The sequence below is a fragment of the Callithrix jacchus genome, chromosome 1, assembly GCF_049354715.1.
Source record: "Callithrix jacchus isolate 240 chromosome 1, calJac240_pri, whole genome shotgun sequence".
Classification (NCBI taxonomy): Eukaryota; Metazoa; Chordata; class Mammalia; order Primates; family Cebidae; genus Callithrix; species Callithrix jacchus.
In genome coordinates, this window is record NC_133502.1 from 95701370 (window position 1) to 95723975 (window position 22606).

At 44.2% G+C, this 22606-nt stretch overlaps 2 protein-coding genes across 7 annotated transcripts in view; both read left to right on the plus strand.

Annotated features, from left to right (window-relative positions):
• Window positions 1-8412, plus strand: part of FXN (frataxin) — an 83022-nt gene extending 74610 nt beyond the window's left edge. The window contains exon 5 of the mRNA XM_054255022.2: window positions 8311-8412. Coding sequence (XP_054110997.1) covers window positions 8311-8404 — 94 coding nt within the window. The 3' untranslated portion in view covers window positions 8405-8412. The remainder of the gene's footprint in view (window positions 1-8310) is intronic.
• TJP2 (tight junction protein 2) overlaps window positions 1-22606 on the plus strand; it is a 178538-nt gene that overhangs the window by 19895 nt on the left and 136037 nt on the right. For 5 of the 6 annotated variants that reach the window (XM_035302977.3, XM_035303066.3, XM_035302981.3 and 2 more), the window contains exon 1: window positions 18194-18637. The gene's annotated coding sequence lies outside the window, so the exon portion shown is untranslated. Of the gene's footprint in view, window positions 1-8310; window positions 8413-18193; window positions 18638-22606 lie in introns of those variants that run through there. The other variant, XM_078367005.1, reaches the window with a different exon arrangement.

Consider the following 22606-nt stretch of genomic DNA (forward strand, 5'->3'; position numbering starts at 1 on the left):
AATAATAAATAAATAAATAAATAAATACATGTTCACATTATTACAAGACCTTGAACTATCTTTTTTTTTTTTTTTTTTTTTTGAGAGGGACTTTCGCTGTTGTTACCCAGACTGGAGTGCAATGGCACCACCTAGGCTCACCGCAACCTCCGCCTTCTGGGTTCAAGCAATTCTCCTGCCTCAGCCTCCCAAGTAGCTGGGACTACAGGCGCGAACCACCATATGCCCAGCTAATTTTTGTATTTTTAGTAGAGATGGGGTTTCACCTTGTTGACCAGGAGGGTCTCGATCTCTTGACCTCGTGATCCACCCGCCTCAGCCTCCCAAAGTGCTGGGATTATAGGCGTGAGCCACCTTGCCCGGCCTGAACTATCATTAACATGCATTTGTTAAAGCAAAATAAATTAGCTCAGATCCTACTATTTTTCATAATACTTTTCCTTTTTGCATGATTGATTTCAATCCCCGTTCATCTGATTGGAGAGTTGCAGATATACTATGCAGCTATTCTACTTATATTCTGTTATTTTAATGTAGCAATATTATTTCTTGATGTCTCTCTATATTTTATATCATTTTAATATTTAATAAAAACATCTACCATAAGTTCTAAAATGGAAAAAGGAAGAATAGTCATTAGTATTGTCAGTACCCCAAATTAATAAAATACAGTTTGCACTAGGGCTTATTTTACTCCTGTCCTTTGCCTATGCATTTCATTTTTGCATCGTGGTAATCATAGGGGTGAATTTTGTATTCTGTAATTTCAACTGAATATTGCATTATAAGTATTATCTACAAGCTCCAAAAGGACCAACCCTTCTCCATCTTTTTCACCATTGTACTTAGCATGGTGTAGTAAAGCTGGCTCAATAAATATTTGCTGATTGAATAAATGTTGTTACAGGCTCTTCCTGATTAACATATACATATTCATATAAATTTTTTTAGTGCATTAATTTACTTAACTTTTCCTAGTCATTGGATATTTCATTTGCCATTTTTTTGCTTTTATGAATAATATGTTGATTAAAAGATTTGTGTATATAGTTTTTTCTGCATTTGGACTATTGTCTTTTTTTTTTTTTTTTGAAATGGCATTTCACACTGTCGCCCAGGCTGCACTGCAGTGGCGCAATCTTGGTTCATTTATACCTCTGCCTCCCAGGTTCAAGTGATTCTCCTGCCTCAGCCTCCCAAGTAGTTGGAACTGCAGGTGCCCACCACCACGCCCAGCTAATTTTTGTGTTTTAAGTAGAGATGGGGTTTCACCATGTTGGCCAGGCTGGTCTTGAACTCCTAACCTCAGGTGATTCTCCAGCCTCAGTTTCCTAAAGCGCTAGGATTACAAGCATGAGCCACCACACCGGTCCTTGACTACTGTCTTAAGACAGGGTGAAATTACAGGATCAAATGATTTGAACAGTTTTACAAGTCTTGATGCATTTTAAATTAAAATACTTTTTAAAAAATCTGGGACAGTTGGCCAGGTGTGGTGGCGGAGCAGGCTGATCACGAGGTCAGGGGTTTGAAACCAGCCTGACCAACGTTGGGAAACCTGTCTCTACTAAAAATAGAAAAATTAGCCAGGTATGGTGATGTACGCCTGTAATCTCAGCTACTCAGGAGGCTGAGGCAACAGAATCGCTTGAACCCGGGAGGCGGAGGTTGCAGTGACCCAAGATGATACCACTGCACTCCAGCCTGGGCAACAGAGCTAGACTCTGTCTCAAAAAAAAAAAAAAAAATGCCGGGCGCGGTGGCTCAAGCCTGTAATCCCAGCACTTTGGGAGGCCGAGGCGGGTGGATCACGAGGTCAAGAGATCGAGACCATCCTGGTCAACATGGTGAAACCCCGTCTCTACTAAAGACACAAAAAATTAGCTGGGCATGGTGGCGCGTGCCTGTAGTCCCAGCTACTCGGGAGGCTGAGGCAGGAGAATTGCCTGAACCCAGGAGGCGGAGATTGCGGTGAGCCGAGATCGCGCCATTGCACTCCAGCCTGGGTAACAAGAGCGAAACTCCATCTCAAAAAAAAAAAAAAAAAAAAAAAAAAAAAAAAAAAAAATGGCTGGGACAGTTTGCAATGGGCAATAGCCATTTACCAGTTTCACCACACCTTCACCTGCCCTGGTGTTTTTGTTGTGTTTTTTGTGTCTTTTTTTTTTTTTTTTTTTTGAGACAGAATCTCGCTCTGTCGGCCAGACTGGAGTACATGGACATGATCTCAGCTCATTGCAATTTCCACATCTCAGGTTCAAGCAGTTCTTCCACCTCAGCCTCCAGAGTAGTTGGGACTACAGGTGCACACCACCACACCCAGCTAATTTGTGTATTTTTAGTAGAGACAGGGTTTCACCATATTGGCCAGGCTAGTCTTGAACTTCTAACCTGGTGATCCACCTGCCTTGGCCTCCTAAAGTGCTGGGATTATAGGCATGAGCCACCGAGACTGGTCTTGTTGTGTTTTTCAATTGCTATTACTGATTTAAGTGAAAGAATTTTTTAATCAATTAACCTACTTATATAACCACAGTTTATATCACAGGGATATTGTGCTAAACAAATACTCGTTAAAATGTAAGCCCATTATTTTGGTCATGTCCCTACTATCTCTATTACCCAATGCATAATAAGCAAAGGAGCAATTCAGCTGTATCTCTAAGTTCAATTAATCTATACATATAAATACCAATTGTATTCTTACAGAACTACATTATTGTTCACAGCTCTTTCAACATCACAATGAGCAGGTCGATTTTTACAGTAGGCACCATCAGTAATAATACCTTTGTTTTCTATGAAGGCATCCAATGAATATATGTATGTCTATCTATGTCTATATCTACATGTATAGCGGTAGCATTCTTATTGGAAATTCATAGGTAATTTCAACTCCAGATAAACTATGTCTTTCTATGTGAATTTAAAGTTAGTTGTACTTGCCAGAGGCTTAAATAAAACGACAGTGATCTTTGGACTGTTAACAAATGGCCAACATAAAAGATTTATTTATGAGTTGTTTGCTGAAGTCCAAACGCCATAAAGCAAACAGTGTGCCACTGTCTTGAACTGATATTTTCTTAGAAAAGCTTTTTAAAAATGGCTTTAAAATACAAAAAAAAAAAAAAAAAGCTTGTTAAAAATGTCTTTAAAGCCATTCTAGCCATGAATCTAGAGGTAAACGCTAAAGTCCTTGGAGAGTTATAAATGGAATGACTTACAACATCAAGCCAAAGTAGAGTGGCGTAAAGTGTGCTAAAGAGGACCAAAGTAATCTTTAACCCAGTGATTGCTGAGCATGGAGGAGGGACTGTCCTTGGCTATTCCTCTTTCCTTTCTTCTGAACACCTGACTGGTAGCCACAGGTTGGATGTTTACCTATTTGTGGCACTGCTCAGAAAGAAGGTGGAGGTTTTTGGGTGGAGGGACCCAGGTTTTCTCCAGGCTCAGGAGCAGCCTTGCCCTCAGGCCAGGCAGGTGTTGCTGGGGAGGAGTAAGGAGTGCCAAAAGAGTACTCAGCAGTCACATGACCCTTGCAACCTTGGCCATCCTGTTTCTGAGAGGTACAGCTGGCCCTATTTAATCTTCAGGAAGTACCAGAACACCCTGACCACAACCTCTCACTGGGTCCCCTTTGGGACTTTCTCCATCCCATTAGAATCACTACAACTGTCAGCCAGTGGTATCTGGCAGATCTTCTAGTCCACCCCATGTATTTGTTTTAATGTATTTGGTTTTTAATTAAATTCAAAAGAGTACATTAAAAAGTACAGGTGTGGGCCAGGTGTGGTGGCTCATGTCTGTAATCCCAGCAGTTTGGGAGGCAGAAGTGGGTAAATCACATGAGCCCAGGAGTTGGAGACCAGCCTGGGCAACATCGCAAGACCCTGTCCTCATTAAAAAAAAAAAAAAGTACAAGTTTGTCTTTACAACTGTTCCCTCCCCTAAATAACCTCTCTCACCTTTCCAGTTAACCACTGTTACCAAGATGCTGAGCCTCTTTCCAGCTCTTTTTCTACTTATTAGCATATATGTGTATTTACTACATAAACAGGTATATGTATTGTTTTGCAAGTTGCCTTTTTCCTTACCTATGTGTCTTGAAGAACTTTGCATATTGGCCCATATGGACTAACTTACCCTTTTTAACTAATGGAGAGCATTCTTTAGAGTTGGTTGGCAGAAATACGCTAAAAACTTGTGACCCCAAATCAGAAGAAGCCACTAAAGACATCTAAAATTCATTGCAATTCAATCCCCCTCCCCAAATTTTTTTTTAACATCTGAAAACATATAGACTTTAATTACATTTTGTTGAAAATTCATTCAACTTTAATGCTTATCCAAGGACTTCTAATGTCAATTTCTTTATCTTTTTTTTTTTTTTTGAGATAGAGTTTCTCTGTTGTTACCCAGACTGGAGTGCAATGGCACGATCTCGGCTCACTGCAACCTCCGCCTCCTGGGTTCAAGCAATTCTCTTGCCTCAGCCTCCCGAGTAGCTGGGACTACAGGCACGTGCCACCATGCCCAGCTAATTTTTGTATTTTTAGTAGAGAGGGGGTTTCCACCTTGCTGACCAGGATTGTCTCGATCTCTTGACCTCGTGATCCACCCGCCTCGGCCTCCCAAAGTGCTGGGATTATAGGCGTGAGCCACCGCGCCCGGCCTTCTAATCTCAATTTCTGACATAAATCATGACCCTCAGTACGTATGTATTTTCAAAAGAAACAAGCCATCTTAAAGTAATATTTTTCTCTATGTTAATTGATACATTTTTTAGCTAATTGAAAATTCTGAGTAAAGTGTAAGTATGCATAACAACAAAATAAAAACAGCATATATAGTTAGCATATGCATTTCTTAGTGTAAAGGCAGCAGTGAATTTGTGTTTTACAACAAATCTGTAAATCCAGTTGCTTTCTTTCTGGAATTTATATAGTGTCCCACCATGTTCCACAATGCTAGAAATGTCTTTTTTGGCATCAATCTATGCAAAAATTTCTGATCACATATTTTCGCCAAATGACATGTAACTGTTTTTTAACTTTCCCAGAAAAATATGAAAACTTTATCAACTACTTACCTGAACAAAAAGTTAGATTACTACCAAACACTCTTTTAATTTTGCTGTAACACATGTTTTAAAAGTTCAGTCATCACTGATGTTTTGAGGATAATTGTATAAAACACACTAGTTGATTTCAAAGGATGAATCTTAGTATCTGACTCATTCGAGACATCCTTAGTATCCAGAATAAAATCAGTAGAAATAAAAGTAATATAATTTTCAAAGAATTAATACATATTGGAAGTCTTAGGAAAAGTAGCTTCTAAATGCAAGGACTAGGAGGTCTGCCCATCTTACAGTTAATAGTTACACACATTTCTCCTCATGGAGTAACTGAAGATTTCTGGCTTGTTTGTGGAGCTTTAGTTTGTAGAAAAGCATATACATAGAGCCAAATCTTATTGATTTCTGTTCTGGAGAATGTTTCCAACATCTCTTTTTTTCTGGTAATATTCTGGGACTGGATTTGTTTGGGTTTCATAAGCCTTTAATCTCTTGTTAACCATCTCTGGCTTATCATCTTCATGCTGAATGAGAGGCTCCCCAGTCAGATCATCAATGCCCACAGTCTTGGGAGGGTTGAATTCAATGTTGTAGACTTGGCTACTGGCAGGATAAATCCCCATATTTTTATATAGAAAAAATTTCAAGCATACAAAATAGTGGAAAGATTAGTAAATGTCCATATACTTTCCACTAGGCTGTTACCACATTCATTGGCTGCCATTAATATCTGCTAGAGTTACGTGGTTTTAATATGAGAAGCATATGAAAAGAAGCAGAACTCATCAAGTCTCAAAGTATTAAGAATTAGAAAGAAAAGACATTACCGGGGCCGGGCGCGGTGGCTCACGCCTGTAATCCCAGCACTTTGGGAGGCCGAGGTGGGTGGATCACAAGGTCAAGAGATTGAGATCATCCAGGTCAACATGGTGAAACCCCGTCTCTACTAAAAATACAAAAAATTAGCTGGGCATGGTGGCGCGTGCCTGTAATCCCAGCTACTCGGGAGGCTGAGGCAGGAGAATTGCCTGAGCCCAGGAGGCGGAGGTTGCGGTGAGCCGAGATTGCGCCATTGCACTCCAGCCTGGGTAACAAGAGCGAAACTCCGTCTCAAAAAAAAAAAAAAAGAAAAAAAGAAAAGACATTACCACATCATAAGAGCCAAAGGAAGGTAAAATCTGTTCAAGTGTTTGACCTTCATGGAGGGTACCAATTTCTGAGTAGAAACCAAATTAGAAATCCTGGAGTATGGGCTATATGTTTACCCCCTCTTAAAATTATGAAATGATTTAAGTACCAACAGAGTTTAGTGAGTTCCAGCCAGATGTATTTGCTGGTAGTTGTGCAACTTCAAACGTACTTAGAAAGCAAAACCCCAAATGACTGGAATGATACATGTATTTCCTTGGTGAGTGAAAAGAACTCACTCCAACGGTATACAAAATCCGATCTTGAGGTCATCTGAGATCTTTTCTCCAAAGTTCACTAAGACAGTAATTGTCTGGCGGAGAGTGGTGGCTCATGCCTGTAAAGCCAGCACTTTGGGAGGCTTACTTAGGTGGGTGGATCACTTGAGGTCAGGAGTTTGGGACCAACCTTGTCAAGATGGCAAAATCCTGTCTCTACTAAAAATACAAAAATTAGCTGGTTGTGCTGGTGCACATATGTAATCCCAGCTGAGGGAGGCTGAGGCAGGAGAGTTGCTTGAACCCAGGAGGCAGGGGTTGCAGTGAGCGGGATGGAATTACTGCAGTCTAGCCTGGGCAACAGAGTGAGTAAGACTCCATCTCAAAAATACAATAAAAAAGAAAGTAATCATCCACTAGAAGGTGGGCATCTTTTTATCTAAAGGAAAATTTATTTATTTATTTATATTTAGATTTTATGTGTTTTTGTAGAGACAGGGTCTTGCTTTGTTCCCCAGGCTGGTTTCAAACTCCTGGCTTCAAGCAATCCTCCTTCCTCTGCCTTCTATAGTGCTGGGATTACAGCCATGAGCCATCGTGCCTGACCCCAAAGAAAGATTTTAAATCAAATATAAAAGCAGGACATCAGCCAGGTGTGGTGGCTCATGCCTGTAATCCCAGCACTCTGGGAGGTCAAGGCCGGCAGATCACTTGAGGCCAGAAGTTCAAGACCAGCCTGGCCAACATGGCAAAACCTTGTCTCTACTAAAAATACAAAAATTAATCATGTATGATGGTGCACACCTGTAATTCCAGCTACTCGGAGGCTGAGGCACAAGAATCACTTGAACCTGCCAGGCCTGGTGGCTCACCCCTATAATCCCAACACTTTGGGAGGCCGAGGTGGGTGGATCACCTGAGATCAGGAGTTTGAGACCAAACTGACCAACATGGTGAAACCCTGTCTCTACTAAAAATACAAAAATTAGCCATGTGTAGTGGCAGGCATCTGTAATCCCAGCTACTTAGGAGGCTGAGGCAGGAGAATCGCTTGAACCAGGAGGTGGAGGTTGCAGTGAGCCATGATCGCAACACTGTACTCCAGCCTGGGTGACAGAGCGGGACTCAGCGCCCCCTACCTCCCGCCCAAAAAATAAAAAAGAATCACTTGAACCTGGGAGGCGGGACTTGCAGTGAGCTGAGATCGTGCCACTGCCCTCCAGTCTGGGTGACACAGTGAGACTCCATCTTAACAAACAAAACAAAAACACAAAACCAGGATACCATACAGCAGTAAAATTGGATGAAATACAGCTATATCTGCTGGGCTTGGTGGCTCACGCCTGTAATCCCAGCGCTTTGGGAGGCCAAGGCGGGCAGATCACCTGAGGACAGGAGTTCGACACCAGCCTGGCCAACATGGAGAAACCCCATCTCTACTAAAAAAATTACAAAATTAGCCAGGTGTGGTGGCACATGCCTGTAATCCCAGCTACTCAGGAGACTGAGGCAGGAGAATCACTTGAACCTGGGAGGTGAAGGTTGTGGTGAGCCGAGATTGCACCATTGCACTCCAGCCTGAGTGATAAGAGTGAAACTCCATTTCATAAAAAGCCATGAAAAACATTAAAAAAAAAAATAAATCCAACAACTGGAATAAATCTTGGCAATATAATTTGCAGTGAAAAGACCTGGCTGCAGAAGACTATATGTGATTCCATATTTATACAGAAGCTCAAAACCAAGCTAATCCAAACAACGTATTGGTTAGGAAGATGTACATATTTGTTAAAACCGTTTTTTTTTTTTAATGAATGCATAATTTAGGATGGTGGTTACCTCGAAATGGATGAAGAAGATGGGTTTAGGATTTGGAAGATACATGGCGGCTTTAAAAGCAATGGCAATGCTTTCTGCATAAATTACATGGTGAGTTCATGTATTCATTTTATTGTATACTCTTAAGCTTACATAGATGGTACTTATATTATTTTATATATATCAAATATTGCATAATAAAATAATGTAAGTGAAACAATGCTACTTTTATAAAATAGAATAATCAAGCAAATGTGATAAAACCTAGAGAACTAGAGTTTTAGATTTGTAACTTTAATTGGATATTCATTTTGGAACCAAAGCAAACATCTGAATAGTCCATACAGAAAGACATTTAACACATGAAATTGTGTACTATTGTTTATTTAGCCATTCTTTTGGTGGCTGAAAATCTAATTTTAATTTTTGCTATTTCAGATACATAGGAATAAGCATTTTTAAATTTATCTCCTTCTTTCTTTCTTTTTTTTTTTTTTTTTGAGACAGACTTTTGCTCTTGTTGCCCAGGCTGGAGTGCAATGGTGTGATCTCAGCTCACTGCAACCTCCGCCTCCCAGGTTCAAGCGATTCTCCTGCCTCAGCCTCCCGAGTAGCTGGGATTACAGGTGTCTGCCACCATGCCCAGCTAATTTTTATTTGTGTGTGTGTGTGTGTTTGAGACGGAGTTTCGCTGTCATTACCCAGACTGGAGTGCAATGGCACGATCTCGGCTCATCGCAACCTCTGCCTCCTGGGTTCAAGCAATTCTCCTGCCTCAGCCTCCCGAGTAGCTGGGACTACAGGCGCGCACCGCCATGCCCAGCTAATTTTTGTATTTTTAGTAGAGATGGGGTTTCACCTTGTTGACCAGGAGGGTCTCGATCTCCTGACCTTGTGATCCACCTGCCTCGACCTCCCAAAGTCCCATCTGTGTGTGTTTTTGGTAGAGACAGGGTTTCACCCTGTTAGCCAGGCTAGTTGCGAACTCCTGAACCTCAGGTGATCCACCCACCTTGGCCTCCGAAAGTGCTGGGATTGCAGGTATGAGCCACCATGCCAGGTCTATCTCTTTCAATACTTGTGTGAGTATTGTTTTTTGAGATAGATGCTTAAGACTGGAGTTGCTGAGTCAAAGGATGAGGAGACTGAAGTTGAAACTTGAAGAAGTTAAATGCATAACTCACATCACACAGGCAGCAGGTGGCAAAGCCAACAGGGCTGTTTCTGGGGCTCCATATTACCCCAATTGCCAGTAAAGAAAACACTGGCTGGGCACGGTGGCTCAAACCTGTAATCCCAACACTTTGGGAGGCCAAGGCGGGTTGATCACGAGGTCAAGAGATTGAGACCATCCTGGTCAACACGGTGAAACCCCGTCTCTCCTAAAAATACAAAAAATTAGCTGGGCATGGTGGCGTGTGCCTGTAATCCCATCTACTCAGGAGGCTGAGGCAGGAGAATTGCCTGAACCCAGGAGGGGGAGGTTGCGGTGAGCCGAGATCGCGCCATTGCACTCCAGCCTGGGTAACAAGAGCGAAACTCCGTCTCAAAAAAAAAAAAAAAAAAGAAAACATTGGTCCTGCCCAGCACAGTGTTGCCCATAGTCCCAGCCACTCAGGATGCTAAAGTAGGAGGATCATTTGAGCCCAGGAGTTCAAGTCCAGCCTCGGTGACATAGCAAGACTCCGTTTCTAAGGAAAAAACTATGAAAACATTAGTCCTGTCAAGGCAAGTGCCCCACTTTCCACTTAGATTTGATTCTTTCCCTTTCTTGTTATCCAGCCTGCAGGTGAAGCTTAGTATTGATTTCAGAACCTTGGGACACAGAACACAAGAGCTCCCTGTCATAAGAGGCACAGAATAGAGCTTTGTCTCCTAAAAAGGTTTGATTGCTTCTATGGGACTGCCTTGGTGTCAGTATCAGGGAGGGAGGCTCTGCTGAGCACCAAGTCGGAACTCAGAGTTCCTGCTCCATTTTTCTAGTACTGCCCCTGTAACCCAAAGAGGCCTACCATTTTATTTCCCTGGGCAGATTTTGAAATGCTCAGTTGTCAAAGTGGAGATGTTTATTAGCTATTGAAAATGCTGCTTTGCTGATTACAGAAAAATATAGACAAGGAAATATATGCAGCATGCGCCTACAATGACAAGAAAAACAAAGATGATGTCAGTTACCACCTATGCTTGCCAGAGTTCCTTTCTTTTCTCTTTTTCTTCTTTCTTTTCTTTTCTTTCTTTCTTTCTTTCTTTCTTTCTTTCTTTCTTTCTTTCTTTTTCTTTCTCTCTCTCTTTCTTTCTTTCTTTTTCTTTTTTTTTTTTTTTTGAGATGGAGTTTCGCTCTTGTTACCCAGGCTGGAGTGCAACGACGCGATCTCGGCTCACCGCAACCTCCGCCTCCTGGGTTCAAGCAAGTCTCCTGCCTCAGCCTCCTGAGTAGCTGGGACTACAAGCGTGCGCCACCATGCCTAGCTAATTTTTGTATTTTTTAGTAGAGACAGTGTTTCACCTTGTTGACCAGGATCTCTTGACCTCGTGATCCACCCGCCTTGGCCTCCCAAAGTGCTGGAATTATAGGCGTGAGCCACTGCACCCGACCGCCAGAGTCTCCTTCTTTCTACCTGAACACATTCCAGAACAATCCAAGTCTTCTTTGAAATGTTCATTTTATTTCAGATACAGAACAAAATTAGACAAGGTTGGGTGCGGTGGCTCACGCCTGTAATTCCAGCACAATGGAAGGCTGAAGCAGGAGGATTACTTGAGGTTAGAAGTTTGAGATCAGCCTGGCCAACATGGGGAAACCCCTAACTTTACTGAAAATACAAAAATTAGCCAGGGGTGGTGGCAGGCACCTGTAATCCCCAGGTACTCGAGAGGCTGTGGCAGGAGAATCGCTTGAACATGGGAGGTGGAAGTTGCAATGAGGTGAGATCTCTCCACTGTACTCCAGCCTAGGCAAAAGAGCAAGACTCCATGAGAAAAAAAAAAAAGGCCAGGTGCAGTGGCTCATACCTGTAATCCCAGCACTTTGGGAGTCTGAAGGTGGTTAGATCACCTGAGGTAGAGTACAAGACCAGCCTGACCGACATGGCGAAATGCCATCTCTACTAAAAACAAATAATTAGCTGGGCTTGGTGGCAGGTGTCTGGAATCCCAGCTACTTGGGAGGCTGAGGCAGCCAAATCATTTGAATCTGGGAGGTGGAGGTTGCAGTGAGCCGAGATCATGCCACTGCCCTTCAGCCTGGGTGACAGTGAGACCTTGTCTCAAAAAAATAAAAATAAAGAAATATGCCACTAAAACACATGTAGTAGCAACATCAACTCTATACACTAAATCAATGGTATGTGAATAAAACATGCCATTAAATAATTTTCCTAAATTTTTACCGACTTAGGGAATATACTATTTCTTCAAATATCTCATAATTTTTTCTAGAGGTTGGCTTTTTTTAACCAGGATCCAAACAAAATTTATACATTGTATTTCACTGATCTCTCTTGAGTCTTTTAATCTGTAGGCTTCTCCTCCATCTTTTTTTAATGCCTTGCTACATGAGGAAACTGGGTGATTTGTCTTTTTATTTATTTATTTTTTTTGATACTGGGTCTCACTCTTTCATCCAAGCTGGAGCACAGTGGCGTAATCACAACTCATAGCTTCAAACTTCCCAGGCTCAAGTGATCCTCCCACCTCACCCTCCCAAGTAGATGGGACCACAGGCATGCACTAACTACACCCAGCCTGGGTGATTTGCCTTTTAGTTTCTTACATCCTGGATTTCGTTTATTGTACCTAGCAGTAATGTAGTGTTGTTTAACACATTCCTTGATTCCAAGACTTTTTCTAAACAGTTAGTTGGATATAGATGCAGGGTCAGACTCAAGTTTGTACTTTTTGGCAAGAATATTTCACTTGTAGTTGTTTATTTCTATCAGATGGTACCTACTGCACCTGGCGATCTCCTTTTCTGTGATGTGAGTGGCTATTTGATGAAGACCACTGCCTGGATCCACTATTTTATTAGAGTTTTACAAAATGCTGGTCATTCAAATGTTGTCATTCCTTATTTATTGGCTGACATAATTTCCTCATACCCTTCAGTTACCCTGAGATACAGGTGGTGCATACACATCTTAGCCTGGGTCTTCCAGGAAGCAGAGTCTAGCAAGAAAAGCTTGACTAGGGAATGCTATCCTAGGAAAAGAAGTGAGGGATGGGGAAGCAGGAGAACCAATTCAAGGGATCCTCACTGAGTAGGCTGCTGCTTCTGGTTCCTGACTGGTTGGCTGTGTGTGACCCTATGAATTGTATAGAATGAGTCTCAGGCTCTTTAATCTTGGGAGGAAAAGGAAGGAAGGTTTATCAGTTCCTATCCCCCACTGGTTAAAGGTTAGACCATGAAACATTAAGTCACCCACACTTCAGGGTGGTGGGTGCATGGGTACCCAGATAGCTTCCATGGATCCCCACACTGTCATTAAGAGAGAACCCCTGGAATGGGAGGTAAGAGGTAAGATTTTGGCCAAGGCGGGCAGATCACCTGAGATTGGGAGTTCAAGACCAGCCTGACTGACATGGTGAACCCTCATCTTTATAAAAAAAAGAAAAAAGAGGTAAGGTTTCTTTTGTTTTGTTTTTTGAGATTTGCTCTTGTTGCCCAGGCTGGAGTGCAATGGTGCGATCTCTGCTCACTGCAACCTCCATTTTCTGGGTTTAAGCGATACTTCTGCCTCAGTCTCCCCTGGGATTACAGGCCCCCGCCACCACGCTTGGCTAATTTTTGTATTTTTAGGAGAGACGGAGTTTCGCCATGTTGGCCAGGCTAGTCTCAAACTCCTGACCTTGTGATCCGCCCACGTTGGCCTCCCAAAGTGCTGGGATTACAAGCGTGAGACACCACGCCAGGCCAAAAGATAAGGTTTTTAAAGTTTGCCCCTGCATGAAGCTGGTCCGAGCCCACCTGGAACTTGTTGCTACACTAATGGCTGGAATAAGACAGGCAAGGCCAAGAAGATCTGAAATGGTACATAAGAAATGTTAGCTCCAGAAAAGGCAGGCAAAATGTGCAATTCTTTGCCTTTATTTACCATTTACTGGCTTTCAAAATAATGAATTCATTTTATTGTATTTCCAAAGTTGAGCAATTAAAAATTTTTTTAAAGTATCCTTATGACTCATGGATATACAAATATTTAATATATCTCAATTTATTGCTATTAATTTTCTTATTGATGCTCAAATTTATTCCACTTTGGCCAGTGGGAGTTTCTACAAAATGATTCTGGGTGACATTTCAAGTAAATTTATTTGTTTCTGAGAGCTCCCTTGCTTTCTGAATTGACAAGATATTCCAGGGTTATTTGGCATACTTCTTAGTCTAGACCTATTATCAACCACATCTCCAAGGAGAGCTAGATCCTTTTAAGGGAAAATGGTATTTTGAGAGCATAGTGTGGGATCTAAGGATACCTATTCCTATCAGGTTTGTTATTGTTTGTTTTCAGTGAGTAGATCTTGGACTTTATTCATTTCATTTATTTATTTATTTTAAGAAAATTAGATCATGAGTTCTAAATAATAATTCTAACTCAAATTTTAATATTTCTCAACTTCTTTGATTTTATATTTATCTTTTACACTGAAAAAAATCTTGATTTCTAAGGATATTAACATAATTACTGCTAACATTATGATTACTGAAAAAGGTTATAGTTTTTTTTTCCTTAAAATTCTCTTTGTCCTTAGTATATCTCCAAAGGATATAGAGTCAAATAATTGTGGGTTTTCTTGCTCTGTCATCCAGCTGAAGTGCAGTGGTGTGATCTGGGCTCACTGCAACCTCTGCCTCCTGGGTTCAAGTGATTCTCCTGCCTCAGTCTCCTGAGTAGCTGGAATTACAGGCGTGCGCCACCACATCCAGCTAGAGATGGGGTTTCACTACGTTGAACATGCTGGTCTTCAACTCCTGATGTCAGGTGATCCTCCTGCCTCAGCCTCCCAGAGTGCTGAGATTACAGGATGAGCCATTGCGCCTGGCAATCATTGTTTTAAAGTCACTTTATATAATTTCCCTTTACACTGTCAAGCTATGGACTAGATACCAGTGTTTGTATGTTGCATTTTGTTTTAATTTTGTTTCATAAGAATGTAAAACAATTATATCATTTCAAAGTCAATCCACAAAACATGGTATATTCTTTTTTTTTTTTTTTTGAAATGGAGTCTCACTGTATCACCCAGGCTGGACTGCAGTGGCACAATCTTGGCTCACTGCAACTCTGCCTTCGGGGTTCAAGCAATTCTCTGCCTCAGCCTCCTGAGTAGCTGGGATTACAGGTGCCTGCCACCACACCCGGCTAATTATTTTGTATTTTTAGTAGAGACGGGGTTTCACCATTTTGGCCAGGCTGGTCTTGAACTCCTGACCTTGTCATCTACCCACTTCGACCTCCCAAAGTGCTGGGATTACAGGTGCCTGGCCAAATCATGGTATATTCTGAGAAGTCTAGCTTTGATCCTTGTCACTTCCATCCTGGTCCCTCCCTCTCTTACAGGTTTCCATTTTATTTAATAATTTATCCTTTCATTAAAAAAAAGCAAATGCACTTATGTGTGTTCCTGCTTTCCTAGGGAAACAGTAACATCCTATAAACAATTTTATTTCTTTGTTAACACCTTAGTTTCTGACAAACTATTGTTCATCTTTCTTTTTTTCTTTTGAAACGGAGTTTCGCTCTTGTTACCCAGGCTGGAGTGCAATGGCGCGATCTCGGCTCACCACAACCTCCGCCTCCTGGGTTCAGGCAATTCTCCTGCCTCAGCCTCCTGTATTTTTAGTAGAGACGGGGTTTCACCATGTTGACCAGGATTGTCTCGATCTCTTGTCTTGTGATCCACCCGCCTCAGCCTCCCAAAAGTGCAGGAATTACAGGCGTGAGCCACTGCGCCTGGCCCTGTTCATCTTTCTTAAAATTGCAGTGTCCTTCAGGCTGGGTCTTCCCTCTTGTTGAAGTAAGCTGTTGATGGGTATCATCAGAAGTTTTTGTTTTCTTTTGAGACATTGTCTTGCTCTGTCACCCAGGCTGGAGTGCAGTGGTGCAATCTCATCTCACTGCAACTTCTGCCTCCTGGGTTCAAGCAATTCTCCTGACTCAGCCTCCCAAGGAGTTGGGATTACAGGCGCGCACTACTATGCTTAGCTAATTTTTGTATTTTTAGTAGAAATGGGGTTTCACCATATTGGCCAAGCTGGTCTCAAACTCCTGACTCTGTGATCCGCCTGCCTTGGCCTCCGAAAGTGCTGGGATTACAGGTGTGAGCTACCATGTCAGGCCGGAACCTAAATTTTATAAAAAGTACTGTTATTCATTTTATTACTTCTGGCAAAGGTTTGTGTGGAGGGGAAGGGTTTGGCAGTCCTAAGCAAAGTTGTCTGGAGTAAGTAATGGCATTCTACCCAGGATTTTGTCTGTGTGGTAAAATATATACAGCATAAAATATACCATTTTAACCTTTTTATTTATTTTTTGAGATGGAGTCTCACGCTGTTGCCCAGGCAACAGAGTGCAGAGTGCAATGGCATGATGTCAGCTCACTGTAACCTCTTCCTCCCAGGTTCAAGTAATTCTCCTGCCTCAACATTCTGCGTAGCTGGGATTACAGGCGTGCACCACTATGCCTGGACAATTTTTGAATTTTTAGTGGAGATGGGGTTTCACCGCATTGGCCAGGCTGGTCTCGAACTCCTGACCTCAAATGATCCGCCTGCCTCGGCCTCCCCAAGTGCTGGGATTACAGGTGTGAGCCACCGAGCCTGGCTGTTTTAACCATTTTTAAGTGTACAGTGTAAGGCCTTTGCAAAACTATAACTATAATCATGACAGTGAAATAAATCAGACCTAATTGAGTCTATCTTGCTTCTAACCCTTGAGTTGTCCTTGTTCATTCCTGTGTGTAGGCCGAACTAGCTTTGGGAAGGAATTCAGTCCACGGTTTGACTCTGAAAAAAATTGAGCACAGTCCTTTCCTAAAAAGACCCCCTTCTTGCTGGAGGTCCACTAACAAATTCACGACAAGATTAGAAATTGCAATGTAGGGGTCATGCAGCCTTTGTCTCCAAGGGTCTGAACCTCTCCAAATTGCTTCTGTGGATAACATCACTATTGTAAAACCTAAGATCAGTGCTTGAGATATTTTGCAGACCCTGCACTTGACAAATCTGCTGTGCCCCCCAGACTAGTAACCTGGCCCAACCAGTTCTGCCATCCCAGGTAGGAACAGAAGACATAAGAAAAGCTAACTTCGACCCCCTGTGATTCCATCTCCAACCTGACCAATCAGCACTCCCCACTTCTCAAGCCCCTACCCACCAAATTATCTTTAAAAACTGTGCAGGTTGCGGTGGCTCATGCCTGTAATCCCAGCACTTTGGGAGGCCGAGGCGGGTGGATCACCTGAGCTCAGGAGTTCTAGAGCAGCCTGGCCAAAGTGGTGAAAGCTGTCTCTACTAAAAATACAAAAATTAGCTGGGCGTGGTGGTGCGAGCCCGTAATCCCAGCTAATCCGGAGGAGGTTGAGGCAGGAGAATCGCTTCAACTCGGGCGGAGGTTGCAGTGAGCCGAGCAAAACAAAACAAGCAAAAAACAAACAAACAAAAACCTTTGATCCCTGAATGCTAGGGGAAACTGATTTGAATAATAATAAATCTCCAGTCTCCTGCACAGCTGGCTTTTCGTGAATTACTCTTTTGCCTTGCAATTCTCTTGTCTTGATAAATTGGCTCTGTCTAGGCAGCCGATAAGGTGAACCCACTGGGCGGTTACACCATCATCATCATTAGTAGTAGTAGTATTTTCTTTTTGAGATGGAGTTTCACTCTGTCTCCCAGGCTGGAGTGCAGCGGCGCGATCTCGGCTCACTGCAGCCTCCGCCTCCCGAGCTCAAGCGATTCTCCTGCCTCAGCCTCCCAAGTAGCTGGGATAACAGGTGCCCACCACCACACCAGACTAATTTTTGTAGTTTTAGTAGAGACGAAGTTTCACAATGTTGGCCAGCGTAGTTTTGAACTCCTGACCTTAAATGACCCGCGTGCCTCGGCCTCCCAAAGTGCTGGGATTACAGATGTAAGCCACTGCGCCTGGCTGGTTACAGCATTATTAAGTATATTAACACTGTTGTGCAAACATCCCCACACTCTATCTCCAGAACTTTTTGTCATCTGACGTAGAAACTCTACTGATTGTACAGTAACTCCCCTTTCTCTTCCCAGGGTTTTTAACAAGACCACGCTAAACAGAAGGCGCACCTGCTTGCCAGGTGGAGGCCTGGGTACTGGGAAGGTTCCGCCCTGCGGACTGAACAGGGACTCCCGAAGTGACTAAGCAGGCTCCCTGGGTAGCGCTCCACCCTCACCTATTGTCCCGGTGGAGGAACCGGTATTTCCGGATTGGGGCCTCGGACCCAGTGATCCCGGCTAAGCGGAGGCTGGGGGGAGGAAAACGGAAGCTGGTCGCAAAAGTTAACTTTCCACTAAAATCATTAACCTGTCTTCCCCCACCCCCATAAAAGTAGTGGCACCTCCCCCGTCCCAGCCCCCCGCGCACCCGCAGTGGTCCATAACCATGCTTCCTGGGGGCTTTGAAGGGAAGCGAAGCTGACCTCCTCCTTGCCCACACCCTGGAGAGGCTCAGGAAGCGGACCTGGTCACGCATAGAGAAAGAAGCCCAGCAAATTCCTCTTGCACCCGCTCTGGGAGGAAGCTCAGCTGCAGTTCTGTGTACAAGAAGAGAGGCGGCAAAGTGGGCGCGCGGCCTCCGGTGACAAAGGTCGCCAAGGCGGCCGCGGCCCCTGCCCTGCCGCTGGGTGGCGTGCGTGCAGGCCCACCCTCGCCGCCCTTCCCGACACCCTAAAGTAGCACTGCAAGCAGCTGCGCCTCCCTCCCCGGGCTCGGGTGTCCAGAACCCTCCAGTCGCGAGGCAGCAGGTGACGACCGCCGCCCACCTCCTTCCCCTCCCGGCCGCGGCTCTCCGGCTCGCCACCGCCCAACTCCCCCTGCCCCCACACTGGATTTTTTCCCCCCTTCTCTCAAACCTCTAAACAGGAAATAGCCCGAGTCACAATAATACACAGGAGCAGCCGCGGAGGCCGCTGGCGTCCGCCCATCCCCGAGGAGCCTCCCAAACTCAGGCTCGGGTGAAGTGCTGCCAGCCAAGCGCTCGGGGAGCGCAGGGGACAACAGCCCAGCAGCTAGCGCCGCGCAGCCCGGCGCCCCAAAGAGCCGTCCTCGCCTTCGCCCAGCGCCCGATACTGCCGGCCGCGGCCGCCACCGCTGCAGGCAAGTACCCTCCTCCCTCGCCCTACCCGGCCCGGGTGCTGCCTGCCGCGCGCCCTGGGAGAGCCGCCGAGGCGCTACAGCCTGTGCCCGGGCGTCACCGGGATGCCTTCCCTCCAGTCCTGACTTTGGCCAGGGAAGGATTTGCGGGAAGCGAATTCGCGCTGGCGCCCTGGATCGTTTGTGCAGGTCGGGGAGAGGGGCAGCGCGAGTAAATAGGAGTTGACGTCCCCTAGGTCTCTCTGCAGTGTGCGGTGTACTTCATCCGGCATTTACTTTTTCTCTCTGGCTTTTGCCTCCCCATCGCCCCGGGGGCGGCAGCGTTTCACAGGGTCTCTCTGGGGGAATCATCAACAGGTGAGGCTGGGCACGCCCCTGAGGCAGCCACAGGTGTCTGGGAGCCACCTTCTTCCTCCTCCCTGGCCTAGCACCCTTTCACTCAAGGGACGGAAACTGTTTCACTTTCTGCTGAGCTTCTCTTTTACCAGATTAAAAGGGCCTTTGAGTTTCTGTTGGCTCAGTCAGTCGTATCTGGAGGGGGCCGGAGCCGGTGCCTTGGCGTGACGCGGGCGGAGGGCGGCGCTGGTTATTGGAAGCTGGTGGGGCTGCCTGAGTGCCAGCTAAGCCTCCGCCGCGGGGCTTGAAAACTCCGCACTCCGGAGAGCCTGACTGTACCGCTCCGGAGGTGTTCGCCTGCCCGCGCAGCCCGCACTACGGGGATCTCCCCAGCCTAACGCGACAGAGCCTTAGAAAACATTTAAACAATTTTTTTTTTCACTTTCTGACCCGTTTGTAAAGGAGGGGACGAGCTTGTCAGCATATACTGGCGTTGTCAGTTTTCCAAGGCTGCACTGCAAAGTTCTTCTGTAGGGTTCTCTCAGTCAAAACCGGGTTGGAGATCTTTATGTTGGAAAAAGGCCACTGAATTCCAGGCATTCTTCGAGCTTGAGAAGGGTATTTTCAAGACTGTTTTGAAGTTTGCACGAGGGCTTTCTGCGCAACTCAGTGTCTCAGCTATCCTTATTGTCTGTGGCTGCTTCCCAGTTCTGGAGGTGGGCGGGTTCCGCAGGGAGGCCTCCGCAGGCTGACCTTCTATTCAGGTTTCTGAACGCGTTTCCACAAACGTGGTCGGTAGGTAAGTTAAGCGTTAAGCCCTTAACCAATTCACCTGAGAGATACTACGTATCCTCTTCATTTCCTGGGACTACAGGTGTGCGCCACCATGCCCAGCTAATTTTTGTATTTTTAGTAAAGACAGGGTTTCACCATGTTGGCCAGGATGGTCTTGATCTGTTGACCTCGTAATCCGCCTGCCTGGGCCTCCCAAAGTACTGGGATTACAGGCGTGAGCCAATGCGCCCGGCCCTGGCCTTGCCACTTTAAGTAAGGTTCATGTTCACGCATTACCTGGAGCCCTTTTGAAACGCAGGATTTTAGGCGCCACAGAGGTCTGCTGAATCAAGATCACCTGGGGATCCGTTTGCACATTAACGTCTGAGAAACACTGGCCTAGGTATGTTGGAGTGAAGTCTTCTGTCCAGTGTCAAGGAGTGCTTTACATTTCCATCCAGTTATGTATTTGAATCTTTGTTTTGCCCACCACGACAAACACTCTACAGTCACATGTGTCCCAGCACCTGCACCCCAAGGTGACAGATTCCTTAGCAAGATTTGGCAATGTGATTTACATACTGGCCCATTTTTTTTATTAGTCTATGGTAACATATATATAAAATAAAATTTACCATTTTAACCATTTAAAAATATACCCTTAATTCACAGGCATTAAGTACATTTAGGAGGTTGTGCCACCATCACCACTACCCATTTCCAGAACTTTTTCATCATCTCAAACAGAAAGACATTAGAATGCTCCATTCCCTCCTTTCCCCAGGCTCTGGGCTTCTGGGTACTTTTAATTACTATTATAATTTTTTTTTTTTTTTTTGGAGGGAACAGAAGATGTTGACTAAGAATTTATAGTAAATGTCTCAAAAAGAGAGAGAATGTATAGTAAATGTGTAGTAGAATCATGTTGACAGAATATGAACAAACATTTGGGAATTCCTGGGTAGACAAAGCACTATAACTCAAGGTTCTTACAGTGCATGTACTTTCTTTAATAGATGCAACTGTGAACCCACAAGGGTTTCCTTTATCTTTTGGCTGAAATGGAATGGAGTTACCCAGTGCTCAACCTGCACTAAGCAAGCATAGATGCCTGATGATCTCTAACTCTGCACTACTCTTAACTGGCCTCATTTTCCGTGTCCTGTTGATATTGGGTTTCATTGTTTTTTTTTTTTTTGAAACAGACTCTTGCTGTGTTTCCAGGCTGCAATGCAGTGGTGCAGTCTTGGTTCACTGCAGCCTCAACCTCTCAGGCTCAAGCGATCCTCCCACCTCAGCCTCCCGAGTAGCTGGGACTGCAGGTGCATAGTACCACGCCTGGCTAATTTGGTTTATTTTTATAGAGGCTAGTTTAAATTATTGTTTCTTTCTATAGACCAGGTTCTTGCTTGCTTTGCTGCCTAGGCTAGTCTCGAACTCCTGGCTTTAAGCCATCCTCCCGCCTTGGCCTCCCAAAGGGTTGGGATTACAAGTGTGAGCCACTGCTTTTTTTTCTTGACGCTTGACTCTTCTTGTATTGTGACTTTCATCAGAGAGTGCCTTTGAAATGGTGAATGAAGATAATTCAAATGGCAAGATTTGGCAGAACATTCTCTCTTCTCAAGATTCCTTCATTCACAGAATTTCAGAATGTTATTACTTCCTTTTAATTCTAGTAAGGCAAGAGAGAAAAGATTTACCCTCCTATACTGTGTTTCTTTCTGAAATAACAATATAGTTCAGAGTTTAATTTGGTAAATGGATGCTATTTTGCAGTCTACATAAGAAAACATTTCTTAGGAAATGTCCAGTGAATAGTTTTATAAGTGATTCATTGATGACTGAAGAATCACCTGGTAGCTTAGTAAAACTGGAAACTCTCCAAATATTCCAGATTTACCAAGTCAAACTCTTTTTTTTTTTTTTTTTTGAGACAGAGTTTCACTCTTGTCACCGAGGCTGGAGTGCAATAGCACGATCTTGGCTCACTGCAACCTCCGCCTCCTGGGTTCAAGCAATTTTCCTGCCTCCCAAGTAGCAGGAAAGGCTGAGGATTTCAGCCTCCCAAGTAGCTGGGATTACAGGCATGTGACACCACACCTGGCTAATTTTTGTATTTTTAGTAGAGACAGGGTTTCGCCGTGTTGGTCAGGCTGGTCTCAAACTCCTGACTTCAGGTTATTCACTCGCCTTGGCCTCCCAAAGTGCTGGGATTACAGGTGTGAGCCACCATACCTAGCCAAGTCAAAATCTTTATACTATAAACTGTGTGTTTAATAGCACCCTGGGTGTTTTTTTTTTGTTTTTTTTTCTGAGACAGAGTCTAACTCTGTCACCCAGGCTGCAGTGCACTGGTACTATCTCAACTCACTGCAACCTTCACCTCCTGGGTTCAAGTGATTCTTGTGCCTCAGCCTCCCAAGCAGCTGAGGACTACAGGCATGCACCACCTTGCCCAGCTAATTTTTTATATTTTTAGTAGAGACGGTGTTTGGCCATGTTTGCCAGGCTGGTCTCAAACACCTGGCCTCAAGTGATCTGCCGACCTCAGCATCTACCTCCCAAAGTGCTAGGATTGCAAGCATGATCCACTGAGCCTGGCTCACCTTGATTCTGCTATGTAATTAGGTTTGGGGGTCACTAGAATAAACAGGCATGCACACACACACACACACACTTGTGTGAGTGCGAACCAAGATATGAAATTAATCTGAAGTTACAAGAGAACACAATTTTATATACAACATGAAATTAAATTAACAATAGTTTCTTTCTTAAAATTAGGTAAGCAGGTCGAGTTTGGCAAATTTAATCAGAACCTTTTGATATTGATCATCACTGAGTGTCCAGAACTACTGGTCT